Here is a 14,560-nt window from a genome sequence, read left to right as displayed (position 1 = left end):
TCGTCGTTGCAGGTCAAGGTGATCACATGAGCTCTATCATATTAAGACGACATGGATTAATTTCATGGTTTTTTTGTTTTGGCGCTGCTGTGGAAGACAATACATGGTAATGGTCGGTCGGGTTCGAGTCTCACCCGCTTGTTCCATAGCTTGCACCCCATTAGCTCGAATTATGAAATAACAACAAAGATCAAGCGCTTCCGGCAGCTATTCTTTCTGCCCGACACCGAAAGCCAGATCCGTTCTCCCATTATGGCAAGGAATTTACTCCTGAAATAGCAGGTTAGCATTGAAATGAACAAAGAGGGAATATGAGTAGGACTTACGTCTTCTTCTTCACCAGTCGCTCTGGAACCCAACACCCATTTGGACTTGCCGTGGACATCAGTCTCGTGCTCGAGGGCGACGCGACCAAGGTGTCCAAGAATGTTCTCCATAGTAGTGTCGGCATGGCTGCGCGTGGCACGGCCGAGGTTGTCAATCCATTGCATGCTGGTGAGGAGGTAGTAGACGATAGCAACCACGATCGTAACACCAATCGAGTAACACCAGATGACGACGACGGTGACGATGGAGGTTTGGATACTCCAGTGGTGTTCCAAGTAGCTGTTATGGGGAACGGTGTAGTTTTCGTGTTTGGCGCCAGAAAGCCAGCCGAAGACACAGAAAAGTGTGGAAAGGACATCGACGATGAAGATGGCAGCAACCAATTTCCAGGATGGCCACGTCTGTCCACCACGGGTAACGAAAATAAGCCAGTTCTCAACCAGTGAGACTTGCAAGAAGAGCATAAGTTGAATGTTGCCAAAGTTCTGGACCAGACCACCGTTGGGCAGGTAGAAAGTACCACGCATGATCCAGGTGGAAATGGCAAGCAGGGTTCCGAGAATGACTGAGATCACCCAGATCTTGGGCAATTGCCACTCGACAGGGCGAGGTTCGTAGTGGGCGTTGTCGTAGGCAACCGCAATGGTGGCAAGATCGGCGAACAAGGCCAAGAAGACAACCAAGTCGGTACGGATGGTCTCGTTGATGATGATCATGGAGGTGGTGAGGTAGAGTTCCAAGTGCAAGCAGAGAGCGATACGGTATTGAACGTATGCCTTCATGCGCTGGAAAATTTGACGAGCAACCTTGATAGCATCCACGATGGTGCTGAGACCAGGGGCAAGGAAAACGATATCGGCAGCGGCTTGAGCGGCTTCGGTGGCACCTTCGACAGCAATACCACAGTCAGACTTCTTCAGAGATGGAGCATCGTTGACACCGTCACCAGTCATGGCAGTCAAGTGACCACGTTGTTGAAGCATCTCCACGACCTGGTACTTGTGCTCTGGGAAGACTTCGGCAAAACCATCAGCCTGCTCGACCAGATCATACTGAGTAGCACCGGTGACACCGCCAGCGATGAGACGTTGCGAGTTATAGACCTTGGTACCAAGCGCGAGTTGTTTACAAGTTTCCTTGGCGATGGCGATGGCGTCACCAGTCAACATCTTGACACTGAGACCAAGGTTCTGGGCCTCCAGGATTGTGTGCGCGGTATCCTCACGAGGGGGGTCGAACATGGGCAACATGCCAATGATCTTCCATGGTTCATCACCGCGCTTGGAGGCAACACCGAGAGATCGGAAACCACGACGAGCGAACTCGGCGGCGGTGTCACGGTAGTGCTTGGCAGTGGCTTCATCGCACTCGGCAATGGACAAGACAGCCTTTGGTGCACCCTTGCAGAACATCCATCGCTCACCCTTGAGCGTGCAAATGGTGGTGATACGCTTCGAGACAGGGTCGAAGGGCAGGAACTTCTCAGTCTTCCAGCCTTGTTGCAGAATCTCACGAGCCTTCGGGTATCTCTTCAGGGTCAGGATGGTGATCTTGTCGATAGGGTCGAGATTCTTGAGGTTGTGGGAGGAAGCCAAAGCAGCAGAAGCCATCAGCCAGTTGACATCTTCACCCTCGGCGACGTAGGGTTCACGAATAGTAAGTTGGTTGGCAGTCAAGGTACCAGTCTTGTCCGAGCAGAGGACATCGACACCAGCCAGAGACTCGATGGCAGTCAGCTTCTGGACAATGGCCTTTTGCTTAGCGAGATAAGCAGCTCCGACAGCCAGGGTGGTGGTGGTGACGACAGGAAGACCGACGGGAACACCGATGATGAGGAGAATAAGGGCGTAATGAAGCAAGTTGACTGAGCTGTCCTCCGGCGTAGCGATCTTGATGTGATGGAAGAAACCACCAACCCAAGCGGCGAGAATGAAGAACACGACGAGAACGAGCAGAGCCGTACCGATGGAGTCCATGATGGCCTTGAAATGACCGGAATCCTTGGCACCTTGCACGAGGGATGCAGTCTTGCCGACGAAAGAGCCACGAGCGGACTCGGTGACAACGGCGTAGGCCTTGCCTCGCTTGCAGCCAGTGGTGTAGTAGCAGATGTCACCCATGTACTTGTCGACAGCCAGAGACTCTCCGGTGATGGCAGACTGATCGGTGGCAACAATCGAGCTACCAACGTGGTGCTCCTCGTCGTCATCAGAGTCCGTGTGGTTCTTGGAGTGATATCCTTCGGGGTCGGTCATCATCTCCTTGTACTCCTCGAACCCAGCTGGGTTGTCGAAGTCACAGATCAAACGGCATTCACCGGCAACAACGGAACCTTCCTCGAGAATGAGCTGTGAATTCAAGTATTAGCGATGGGTACAGACGGGAGTGGGAGAAAGGTAGCTCACAATGTCACCAGGCACAAGTTCACGGGCCTTGATCTCCTGGATTCTACCATCACGCATAACTTCAGCCTTCATGGCGATGTCACCCTTCAAACTAGCCACGACATCGGCGGCTTGCTTTTCTTGATACCAACCGACGACGGCGTTGAGCATCAGGATACCGATAATGACACCGAAATCGATCCAGTCACGCAGACCGGCAGCCAAAAGGACGGCAAGTTCCATGACTGCATTCTGTCAGATGTTGCTTCTTTCAAGTATAGGTGACGGCAGTAGCTTACCGTAAAGAATAGGTCCTCTGAAGTAGCCGATGAACTTGATGAACATGTTCTCTTTCTCCGTGGTCAACTCATTGAAGCCAGCCTTCTTGCGTCGTGCCTCAACCTCAGCTGATGACAAGCCCGTGCGGATGTCGGTTTGCAGCCACTCCTCTGGTACCTGGTAGAGGTCGCCGATACCAGCAGAGATACCGAACATCTTCTTGTACCATGGTTGTTTCTTCGTCGTGGCGTCTCCGGCATCGTCGCCGGAAACCTGAGAAGGAGCTTTGGAAAAGCGACGGTCGCGGTACGTGGAAATGAATCGAATGAGGTTGGCATACTCGCCCTCGTCCTTGTCGGGATCCCATCCGTCGGCGAAGGAGATTCTTTCGCGCTTTGGGTCGCCGTTCTCGAGATCCTGCTTTTCCGCCATTGTTCACTGTGTGAGGGGAGAGGTTAGTACGCAGGAAAGGAAAACAAAGAAGAAGAAACGACAACGGCAACAAGGTCGGGCGAATAAGACCAAGCTGGAAGGGGAAGAGAAGAAAGCTTTCGAAACAGCAGCGTAGAACCCCTCTTTAAAGTAAAGGCCGTTCACAACATGCGAGCAGAGCAGAAGGAAATGGCAACCTCACCTCTTCACAACAGTGACTGGCGGGTTCACAGGAAATGGGGATCCACCAGCGATCCGTCAAGCCGTGGAGCTGCGATAGTTCGAGCAAGGTCCTCGGAGGAGTAACCTGGTTGGCTGCTTAAGCTTTCCTTGAGGGTGAGGTCAGCGAGCATGCCGCATGAGCCATTTGATAAGGAAAAAGACAGAGGCAGACGGGGCGTTCGGATGGTAACAATGGTACGTTTTGCCGTAACCGATCGTACGTACCTGCGACCAAATCGGTGAGCTGACAATAAAGCTACTGTCAACAAGCTGCTAGTTCGTGCCGATGCAGTGGAGGAGCGTGGGCTCGACGACCCAGACTATCGCGGTTTGAGGTAACGCCGTCAATTCACCGGATGAGCAGGGATGCAAAGGTGCTTGAAGCTCGCAGGGGTGGGTTGAGGAGATGAAGTTTGACAGTTGGACGAGGGCCTGCGGAAGAACTCCACTGAGAGGTGTTTTGATTTTTTTTGGTGTGTTTTCCGGTCTAGGCGGGCGCCCTCATCTCGACTAACTCGCCGTTACTGGGCGGCACACGGCACCAATGACGTGGACCCATCAAGGAAGGTGCAGCCCATGTTTGCCGACAACGCAGTTTGGCAGCTCCGAGTCCCAACACTAGGAGACTCCTCTGCGACTCCCCAGCTAAGCTACGACAGAATAGGGTACCTGATACACAGATACACAACAGAGCCCACCAGAGCTCACAGACAGCCAGTCACCACTCAAAAGTCAAGACAACAATGCCTTCCCCTAGGAAAAAAAAAAGGAATCATGTCTCTTTGACTTATGAGTCCAGACAAAGTCAACAACCACAGGACACGGTGAAAAGAGCCATTCGCCTTACAATGCTTTTGTCATATTGATCAAACTGACGAGCTGAGGACAGAATCGTGGTCGTTTCACTGGCAGACGAGCTACAGGACTCCTTTTTGACCAGAGAACGATTGAACTCCAGCCCTGCGAAATCACATTTTCCTCCTCTTATCACATGGATGTTGTTTCACCGTGTTGGTGTTGAGAAAGAGCAGGCACCGCAGGGAAGAGATTTGGAGATCATACAAAGTGTCCATATCTTACCTACACTGCAGAGGTACATCCTTTTTAGAAAGGATACACGCCAGCCTTCTTCTCTGCGCGGCTGAATGCACAGAATTCTACGTACTTCATGCCGTTGGTTTTTTGTCCTTTGATCTCATAGTAGCAGTGAGGTGCTCAAAACCACACGATTGAACACCTCTTTACCACGGTGTAGCACTTGCATGAGCCTATCGTCGTCGAGATCGTCATTGTAACCCTCGCCTATTGTCCACACCAATCCTCCAGCTGGCTACATACACGTTCTTATGTGGTGTATCTCGCTGATCACCAACACTTGCATCCCGCACACATCGGCAAGGGTCGAACTCATCGGTGATGGGATCTTGCATCTACCTTGTCTCATCCGTCATTCAATCGCCGGCCATGTTGCAGTGACGGGAGAAACTTCAAGCCTTCCAGAGCCCCTGGACGGGATGTCTCCAACAAGGGCCCTGACGGTGACTTGCCTGTTCAATGGCCGTAGTCCCTTGAGGGCTGCTGACAGCGGCAAGTACTCCGTACTCGACAAAGTATACATTCGCCGCATTCTTTTTTTTTTCTTTCTGGTCTTTCCAAGGGTCCCAAACGACTAGATACCTGGGTACACACCCACGATCCCATTATTACTGTGCCCTTTGATGTTTCGTACGTACCATGCCCGACAACGGATGGGTGGACTGGCCCACGCTGACTTGCCCACGCTGACTTCATTACGTCGCATCATTTACGAGCATGATCACTGGCGCACTAATGTATGGCGGCCTCTGGCGACGGAGCATGAAAGCCGCCGTCGACTTGCTCTAGCTTCCAACAGTTAGCGGGCCACCGATCCCTCGGCTTTATTGTCATTTGAACGAATTTCTTGTGGTGGGATTGTACGGCTGTGTATCGCAAGGTCGCTGTGACCTTCAAACGACGAGCCACTTTTGATCCCTGACATCGAGAAGTCGGCCACCGTCGCTACCTCCCTCCGACATGGGAATCCCCAGCTCGCCTAACTGGCCACGAGTTACGAGCGGCAATATTCGCCCTACCTGAAGGTGCCCTGCGCCCGCAGACGGCATTTGCTGCTCAAGCTTCTGCTATCTCGCACACAGGCCGTACAAAGGTTGCAGCTCGGCGTCATCGATCTGGCCTGCCTCTGAATGCGGACTGCCAACCGAAGTGTCTACCTTAGGTTCCTACGATATCCGGGCGGCGTCAACCCGGGGATCATTATTATTATCCATGTGCCTCCAAACAACCAGACTTGATGGTTGAGGCCGAGGCTGATTTGATCAAGCCTGGGCGCAATTGTAGGCCTGGTGGCTCTGCGCAGGTCCGAACCGGCGAGCAGTGTGGCTCTTCTGGGAAATTCAAAACACCAACGATGGTCCACAGTTTGATTAAAAAGCTTACCTATGAATTTGACTAGTGCCAGGTGAGGTACAAGCGCTGGATAGGATGCGGGTTCTGGCGCACATTAAGGTGGTCCTGTAACGTGCCCTTGAGAGGACCTAGCCGGGCCAATCCACAGTGCTCTAAATTGGAATGTTTGACAATATATTGTAAACAATAGCAACGCTTTGTGAAAAGAAATTGCACCGACACAAATCTGGTGTCCATGCTGTTGTTGGGGACCTGGCCCAGCCAGATCCATGGTCTCCCGCCCATCAGCCCTGCGCGCAGATCAAGTCGATGTTGTTGGCTGCCATTTGTTTATTGTTTTCGGAGCCGCGCATGGAGCTCGAGTTTCAGCGGGTGCCACAAGTGAGGATTGCGAGATACGAGGCTCCATGGAAGCATAGAAATTGGCCGTCGTGCTTTTCGTACGCCCGAACCCCGAACCTCGAAACTTTACCTTACTGGTAGCTAGAAGATCTCACGGGTATCGGTTCGAACGGGGACAATTTTTCAATGTGCGCCCCAGCTACGAATATCCATCCAGTCGAAAATGATCGGGTGGAGGCAACGTCCTTGCGGCATTTTTCTGGAAAAGTCGGGTCCCTAAAGAATAATAACGACCCAAGATATTCAGCTAAAAAAAGAACCCTGTACAGGTCCATATGAGTGCGAGCACTTCGAAGACGGGTGTTTGTTATTGCGGTACTTCGTATTCTGTAACACTGCCATGCTACTGCCCACTCACTGCCTACAGGGGATCTATCATAGATGCCTCGTCCGGCGCATCTCCGACGACCGTTGCCGTAGCACACTGGGGACAGGTCAGATGGAGTTGGCCGCTTAAAGGCTCTGGTCAGCCCTGTATCCCCCGACATTTTCTGAGGGATTTTTCCCTTCGCGAATGAACAAAAGGCCGAAAGCGCGAACCCAAGAAAAGATGGCTCGCATCATGTTGAACCATCTGTGTGCCCAGCTCATTGACAGTGTACAACTTCAAGTGGAAGGAAGATCTTGTTGTACTCTGTCTTTTCGTGGGACCTGAGCCGGCTGCCAACGCGAAGAAGAGAGCTTCAGTCGCCCCTGTAATTGACCGGTAGCATTGCCGTTCTCCTTTTTTATTTTCGCGCACTGCGCAGTCGCAAGGCTTGAGGGCGCTCTGCGCCAACGCCAATTGAAGACGTGAGGTTGGAGCTGCGACTTTCATTTTGGAATTCGCGCAAACCGGCTCCCTGGCGCTCAGCGACCATTCGAGAACTGTGATCAGAGGCGGACGCGCCAGACTCTACCGTATAGAACATGGAAAGCATGTTCATTCGCGCAACTCATGAAAGAAAAGCCAACGGACACTATGAGCACAGTGTGTCCTGGAGACTCGACCGCAGGACAAGTTGAATGTAGAATTTGATATTGACTCTGAATTGGTATGGTTGGTCTCTTGGAAGAGACAGGAACGGAACCTCGAGCTCCAAGTTGAGGGGACCACGAGCGCATTGCTGCCCCTTGATTTCGCTCAACTCGCTCATGGTCAACCTACTTGGAATGCGCCTAATCTATGTTCCCCCATCCTCCCGGCGCGCGACTGGGAAGAGCAACAGCTGGCACCAGCTGGGACGAAATTATACCTGCGACTTTCAGCTTCGGACCTCGAAACCAGGGCAACCCCCTATACCGAAAGAAAAGGAAACTCGAGACCGCGATTACCTACGCAGATTGGCAAGCGAAGTCCTCCAACGCGATTTACCGGGCCCCCAATCCGGACAGCGAGCAGGCACTAGCTACGAGCAAGCAAGCAACCATCACCTTTATACCGCATTATTGTGCAACGAAGCTGTGTTTGGACTCCCTCTGCGCTTTCTTTCTGCGGCAACCTACACAATCGAGACACCAACAATGACAAGGGATTTGACATGTGGTGCAACAGCAACAATCCTGGCCAAACTCTCGGTATCCGCACAAGTCTTGCATTGCGTTCCACGCCGGCTCATCCATCTGGCCTTATCTTTCTGGTCTGTACACTCCCACCACTTACTGACGACTGAATACCCAGGCAAAGGTAGGCGATCCCTGAACTCTACGCCCCCGCATCTTGCAAGTCTGACACTCCATGATGTCAAAATGCCCCAACGCCATGATTGTAACAGCAAGCTTTTGCGCATCCGAGCCACTTGCATTGCACCTCCGTTCATCGATGGCTTGATAGTTTGAGATCCGGCTTCGAGGATGCTGTCCCGCCGGATTAGCTGCTGAAAGGAGATGAGTTGGATTGGTCAAGCTGCAATCAGTGACGAGTCAGCTAAAGTGCAAGTGGCAGGATGACAACATTATTGTAACGCTCTCGTTTTGCAATAATGAGGTATTGTTGCCGATGTTCCAACCGATTTCAAGAACCGTTCAAATGGATTTGGCGCAAGCGCAAGCAAAATGATTATTGCACAGTTGTGCGCACTCGACGGACACGTGCCTCCAGCCTTTCTTCGCCTTATTGCCCCTGACTTCCAGTTCTACGAGGTTCTGCATATCTCCCATCCCTTAGGTAGGTAAGCATAGGAACAGGAGTGTGGTTGATGTGAAAGTGAGCCTGTAGCCTAATTATTTGGCAACTTGGGGTCTTGTGCTCAAAGATGCAGTTAAGACCCTGGTTTTGGCGGAACAGTTCGCTGTTTGCAAAGATTGAAAGCAGCCTCCGACAGCACTCAAAAGTCTGTTGATGCAGTGCTGTGCGACGTGGCTCAGAGCAGATCCTCGTTCGTTCGAATGGCTCCAACTGTGATATAAGTATCTCCCTTCAGCCTTGTCTTCGGCTTCCAGTTTCCCCTGCCCTTATCTCGGTGCTTCTTCCTCCCATCCATGGGGCGACGTGATGCTTGCATGGCTCGGTCCGTGGGTTCTGCAATGAGGACAGCGCGAGGATGCTATTGAAGCAGTCGCCGATACGGCGGTGAGGTATCAACACCACCAATGGAATAAGGGGTGCAGCTGGTCTCTTTCTGGCCACGACCTGAAGGGATGTTTTACATACTAGTGCACTGGATGGAGGTTTTCTGAACACTTTGAATGAAAAGAACTGGTTGCTTGACCGTTTCGCAGTTTTCTCTCTTGCAATCCTGCATCACCTTGCCTTACCCAGTGGTACCTTTGTCCCCTTCCTCGGATGCTTACTAGGTAAGGTATTGAACCACTAAGCTACTGTCTCAAACGTTCCTGCTGCGACGCACTTCGCTCAATGACACCGACAGCACCTTCCCGACCCTCTCTCTCCTGCTTCATTTGCATTTGAGGCTGCGGCATCAAGTCTCCTTTTCTATCGTCTTGCTCACTTGTTGTTCATCTTCTCCTCATCCTCTTCTTGTCCCACTCCATCCTCACATTCCCGTTCACTGCTCGGCCTTCCTGGTGCTGCTGCTTGGCCTACTGAATATCACTCCTCCACCAGCGACTTCGTCTTGGGCATTTGCTTAGCATTAGTCCGCTCTTGCGAAGATGTGGCTTCACATTTTCCTGCTCATGGCCATGGCCGTCTTAGGTCTTTCTGCCGTCACTACAGTGCCCTCGTGCACAGCGGCGTCGTCCTCAAATCCTCCTGCCTCGCCAGGCTGCACCTTGACATTCACTCCCTACATGCCTCCGCAACTCGGTCCTACGTCTACAGTCTATGGTGGAATCATGACCGAGTACTTCTATGTGGGTGCCACGTCCTTGAGGAATCGTCGTCCACTGACAATATCAGGCCGTTGAGTGTCATCTTTGCAATGTCACAAACTTCGACAACAATCCTGCTCCACAGGTATGATAGATAGCACGGATGGTTCCCGAGAGGCATCGGCTAAACTATTTAGGGGCCTTTCACGACGAGAACCACCAGCTCCATGCTCACGGTCACCAGAGTCGAATGTATTCCAGAGACCTCAGTCACCACCAGGGGCGTTTATGATCGTCAAGAAGAGTCCAAAAAGTTATCACCTCGTCCTAAACATTACAATACCCCAAACAGGCGTTCCGGCTCTCAGGCCGTTCGTCGTTCTGACACAAACACTGTGCTGGAGCAGATGGCCGTTTTCATGGCCGACATCACTCCAAGTTCCCAAACCCTGTCTGGCCCGGCACTGGATTCAGAGGAGGAGATCATGTCTGCTATGTTTGCCATCAACGTTGCAGATTCCGGCTTGAACGTCGCTCTCGCCTGCCAACAAGTCCAAACCACTGCGGCCCGGGTTCAGATGCTGGATTCAGGTCTCAAGCCAGATCTGGTACAGAATCTCCTTTGTTGGATCGCTGACCATGGATACGACTTCAACACCAACCGTCAGGAAGTATATTCTACTCTACAGGCTGCACTCTGGGGCCTGGGAGTCGCCGGCGGTTACACAACGAATCGAACAGAGATCTGTGGGAATCTAGGTCTCTTCAACACCATTGGAGACTACCTAGGCATTCATGTTGCACAATACCAGAGCCTCGTCTGCAGCGATCTTTCTTCTGCTACTCCGTCGCTTGAAACTCAAAATGCCACTGCCGCCACTTCCAGCCTCTCGAGCAATCTGACAACATCGGCTCTCCTCACAGCATGGCCTTCCAATGTGACCTTCTGGGGCTCCGGTAGCTCCTGGCCAGGACACAATAGCACCACTTGGGGTCCTCCTGTCTCCTTCACAGGTACAATTGGCACTGGCGTGTCAGCGACCGGCAATCCACAAACCAATAATGTGACCTTCCTGACTGGCACCGCTGCAGCGTCCGGCATGGCAACTGGACCTTCTCAGACCAACAATACCGGGCCAATTGGTACCGGGTCGGGAACAGCCGTGATAACCGGAAGTCCCCAAACTTACAACGTCTCACTTTCCAATGGTACGGGTGCCGCTCCAGATTCTGCAGCCGATAGCCTTGAGACCAACAATGCCACTCAGCCCACTGGTACAGATGGGGCATCTGGAGTCACCACAGCTTTGTTGAATCAGACCTTCATGACAACATGCACGCCGCCGACACCTACCGCCAGACTGTTTTTCCCGGCTATCTCGACCACCAACAGCCATTATCTTTTCAAGGGATACTAGACTGCAAAGGCATGCGGGAACGAAGTTCCAGGGCATCGAAGCAGTCGTGGGCATCCAGGTGAATCGAGGAAATAGCTGGTCACAGAATCCAATTGACATGGCCTAATCAAAGAGGGGATTGTATCACAAGATCACTGTATGATAGAGTTTAAGATGAGGATGGACTGTGCATGTATATCATAAGTATGATAGCACCACTAGTGCTAAAAGAATTTAACAGTCTTGCACGGCGGAGGAGCCTCAATGGATCAGTCGTGTATCGCGAACTAGAAATGCACTTCCCATAGCTAGGATCGGTCAGGCTGCCGCCTGGCTCGCCCATGCCACAACAATCCACGGAGAGTAGTAACCAGGAAGGGTGAGGCTACAGCAGTGAACTACTAGATACTAGTTCAGGAAGGTGTTGTGCCAGGACATCTCTGACGTGGACCATGAGAGCACACTTCCCTTTGTGCGAAGCAGTGTGTTTACAGCCCAGTCCAGGAGAGCGACGGAAGATGTAATCGAGGAGGCTACGTGGGAACAGACATGGACAAGAGAACGGATCGGAGACAGACAGTAAAGATGACCGAAACCAGTGTGATCAATCTTAGTTGTTGTACTGTGTGTAGTACTAGGTACATACATGCGCTTGAAACAAGAAATTTCTGTACGTGTTATCTTCCATGCGCTTTTACTTCCAACCCCATGCACGTTCCGGCGCAGACTCCTGCCTAGACGGTCAATCTAATGACCCGTCGTGAGACTGCTGGGCCGCCATCGTATCAAATGTAGATTCCGCCTTTTCCCCCAGCCGTACGAGCAGCTCCCAAGACTCCAAAACTCCCCCAAAGGTGACGGAAACGACACCGTATCATTCATTCTCCCCACGCAGTGCGTGGGAGGCATAGCCAAGATGGAATCGAATGGAAAGAAAGCCCAGCGAGATGTAAGATTTTTTGGGAAGAAAGGCTGTTGGAATACGGCTTCCGAATGAGCAAGTCATCGGCTGTAAAACGTGACTGTGGTTGACGAGGCCGGAAAGGCCCCCGATGTGCACGCTCTGTGCTGGAGCTGTAAGCTGTAACACTGAACCAAGATGAATGCCGTTGACTGCGTGAGTCGTGGACTCGCCGCGGCCGAGGGAGCAGACAGCCCCTGCCGCAACGAAGTTGCCGACATTGCACCCCGCCATGGTCAATTCCGAGGCAAGTTGACCTCGATTCCAAGAGGTGCAGACGGCAGGCCATTCATGGACCATTGTCCCAAACAAGGCCAATAGGTGGCGTATGTGCTTTGTGGTGAAAGAGGTGATCGTTTGCACTCATCCGTCCGCTGCCCTGCGGAATCCAGCACTGGATGAATTGCATGAGCCTGTAATGGGACGGAAGTAGGAGGGTTGTTAAGCAGCAGAGCCTGGAGGGCAATCGATATGATGAGATACCCCGCGCTACGGCCTGGGAAAGGCTTCGCGCGTATGCTCCTGGAAATCATATGGGCAAGACAATGCTCCGTCTCGGCTGTCTCTCAATGATGGAATCCGTCGGATGGAGAGAGCTCATGGAGTTTGCGGGACCATAACCTTCTTTGTTCTGGAATACCTTGTTCAGATTCACGGCAGCCTTGGTATAGAGCATGTCGATGGCCCGCTGATCTCGGAACGGGTTTGGCGACTTGTCCCACGCGTGAGGGACTCGTGGAATCAGTTTGCTGTCGATCCTCTTACCGAGTCTGTCGAGACGATCTGCAAAGACTTGCCCTTCGCGCAACAGCATGTCCCATTCGCAGAGCCACATCTGAATGTCCTCGGGCAACCCATCTCGGAGCATGTGATCTTGAGCAAGACTGGGCGAAGCATACGGACTGCAATGGTCGCCTGCGACATCTGGAGCAGGGAGATAAGAGAAGTCGAAGAGGCTGGTGAAGGTTCTGGCTAGGCATTTCTTCGGATTTCGGGATTCGCGTATCTTCCGGCTCCGGGACATTGTCCAGTCCAGCAAAGGATACCAAGCTATTACGGTGCGAATCCGCAAGGGGGTGTCTGTCTGCTCGCCGAGGAGGTTCGAAGTCGAGTGTACAGGAGTTACAAAGTTATGGCTCTCGTGGTCTTGGCCTTCGCGGTCGTTTGCTTCGGTGTCGGTGACAACACTGTGAGATGTTGTTGGCCGCGACGGCATGCGCTCGATCGCGTTCATCTTTCTGTGAAATGCTAGCCGTAACGGAGCGCTGAATGCCAAGTTCCCGCCAGCGGAAAAGCCGGACAGAGCCAGGTTGGACGGGTCAATATGCAGTTCGGCCGCATGATCTTGCACATACAGAATAGAATCGACACAATCGTCCACAGGCGTGGGGAAGGGATGTTCGGGGGCCCGACGGTAATTGACGCTCACGAAGATGGCGTTGGTATGCTCCAGCACGACTCTGGCCCAATATCGATCATCTCTTGCGTCGCCCAGACAGAACCCACCTCCATGGAAGTTAATGACAGCAGGGAAGCGGTGCGAAGGGTTTCTTTGCAGAGTTTCATGGTAGGTCGGGGGCAGGTAGAAGAACAGCTCGACGGGTATGGTGTCCGTAGACATCTTATGTGTGAACGCCGGTCGTGGGGATCGCGGCGGCGCCCAATCGTGGAAGTGCATAGCCAGCTGCATGAGCGACCTCCAGAACCTTGCCTTCATCTTGAGCACCCGTCTTGAGGGGATCTTCTTGCTCGAGAGATGGTGAGACATGGACCGCGGTCTGCCGGCGTAGGATTGGATGGACAAGGATTCGGCGAGCATGTTTTCTGGAGGATCGATGGTCGACGCATTCTCGAAGTCTCCGATGTTATTGAAGCTCACTCTGAGGTTCTTGGGGCTCTCCACTGCTGGAGCGAAGTCTTTCGCCTCTGTCATATCGTAAGACTCCTCTGAACTAGAGTGATTCATTGTCACCGCGTTGTCGGGCATGGTTGGAAATGGGTGTTCCCCAGGGAGGACGAGAGTCACGGCGGTGGATGGTTATATGATGAGGACATGGAAGGCGTCAGCTCTCAACCATCGGCCGGTAGAAGAGAAGTAGGACTGCCCAGCAGTTGGTGATCGTGGTAGATTATACTCTGTGGAATTTGGAAGACAGAAGAGTCGAGAAAGGCGCAGTCAATGTTAGGCCGGATATACCCAATTGATGCGTGAACAAGGGGTGCAAGTTGGTGGTGGCATGATGTAGCATTTCCCGATGTGGCCTGCCCTTGCGACTTACCTTATCATGATCTCGAAATCACCATCTGGGTGTAATGACGCGGAATTGTGGCTGTGGGCGGGACGAACGGCTACTACCTACGATATCTACCTGCTACCTCTGCCATTCATTCGATTAACCACTCTCGATGGCGTGCATCTGCCGCAGGATGGTGTAGTAGTGTACGTCTCAACTCCT

At 52.4% G+C, this 14,560-nt stretch overlaps 3 protein-coding genes across 3 annotated transcripts; 1 reads left to right on the top strand and 2 right to left on the bottom strand.

Annotated features, from left to right (window-relative positions):
* Positions 1-264: 264 nt before the first annotated feature.
* A1O1_05273 (H+-transporting ATPase) lies at positions 265-3,422 on the bottom strand (the record flags this gene model as incomplete). Its single annotated transcript, XM_007726159.1, has 4 exons — positions 265-270; positions 327-2,675; positions 2,733-2,956; positions 3,011-3,422. The coding sequence occupies 4 exons, from the start codon at positions 3,420-3,422 to the stop codon at positions 265-267; spliced, it is 2,991 nt and encodes a 996-aa protein (XP_007724349.1).
* A 6,303-nt stretch (positions 3,423-9,725) lies between these two features.
* Positions 9,726-11,164, top strand: A1O1_05272 (uncharacterized protein; the record flags this gene model as incomplete). The annotated part of the gene is made up of 3 exons (XM_007726158.1): positions 9,726-9,788; positions 9,835-9,891; positions 9,944-11,164. 3 exons carry the CDS (start codon positions 9,726-9,728, stop codon positions 11,162-11,164), a joined length of 1,341 nt encoding a protein of 446 aa, XP_007724348.1.
* Positions 11,165-12,633: 1,469 nt separating this feature from the next.
* A1O1_05271 (uncharacterized protein) lies at positions 12,634-14,091 on the bottom strand (the record flags this gene model as incomplete). Its single annotated transcript, XM_007726157.1, has 1 exon — positions 12,634-14,091. One exon carries the CDS (start codon positions 14,089-14,091, stop codon positions 12,634-12,636), a length of 1,458 nt encoding a protein of 485 aa, XP_007724347.1.
* Positions 14,092-14,560: the final 469 nt, after the last annotated feature.

The sequence above is a fragment of the Capronia coronata genome (genome assembly GCF_000585585.1).
Source record: "Capronia coronata CBS 617.96 chromosome Unknown acBCG-supercont1.4, whole genome shotgun sequence".
Classification (NCBI taxonomy): domain Eukaryota; kingdom Fungi; phylum Ascomycota; class Eurotiomycetes; order Chaetothyriales; family Herpotrichiellaceae; genus Capronia; species Capronia coronata.
Note: the sequence above shows the minus strand (reverse complement) of the source record. Positions and strands in the feature narration are given on the sequence as shown.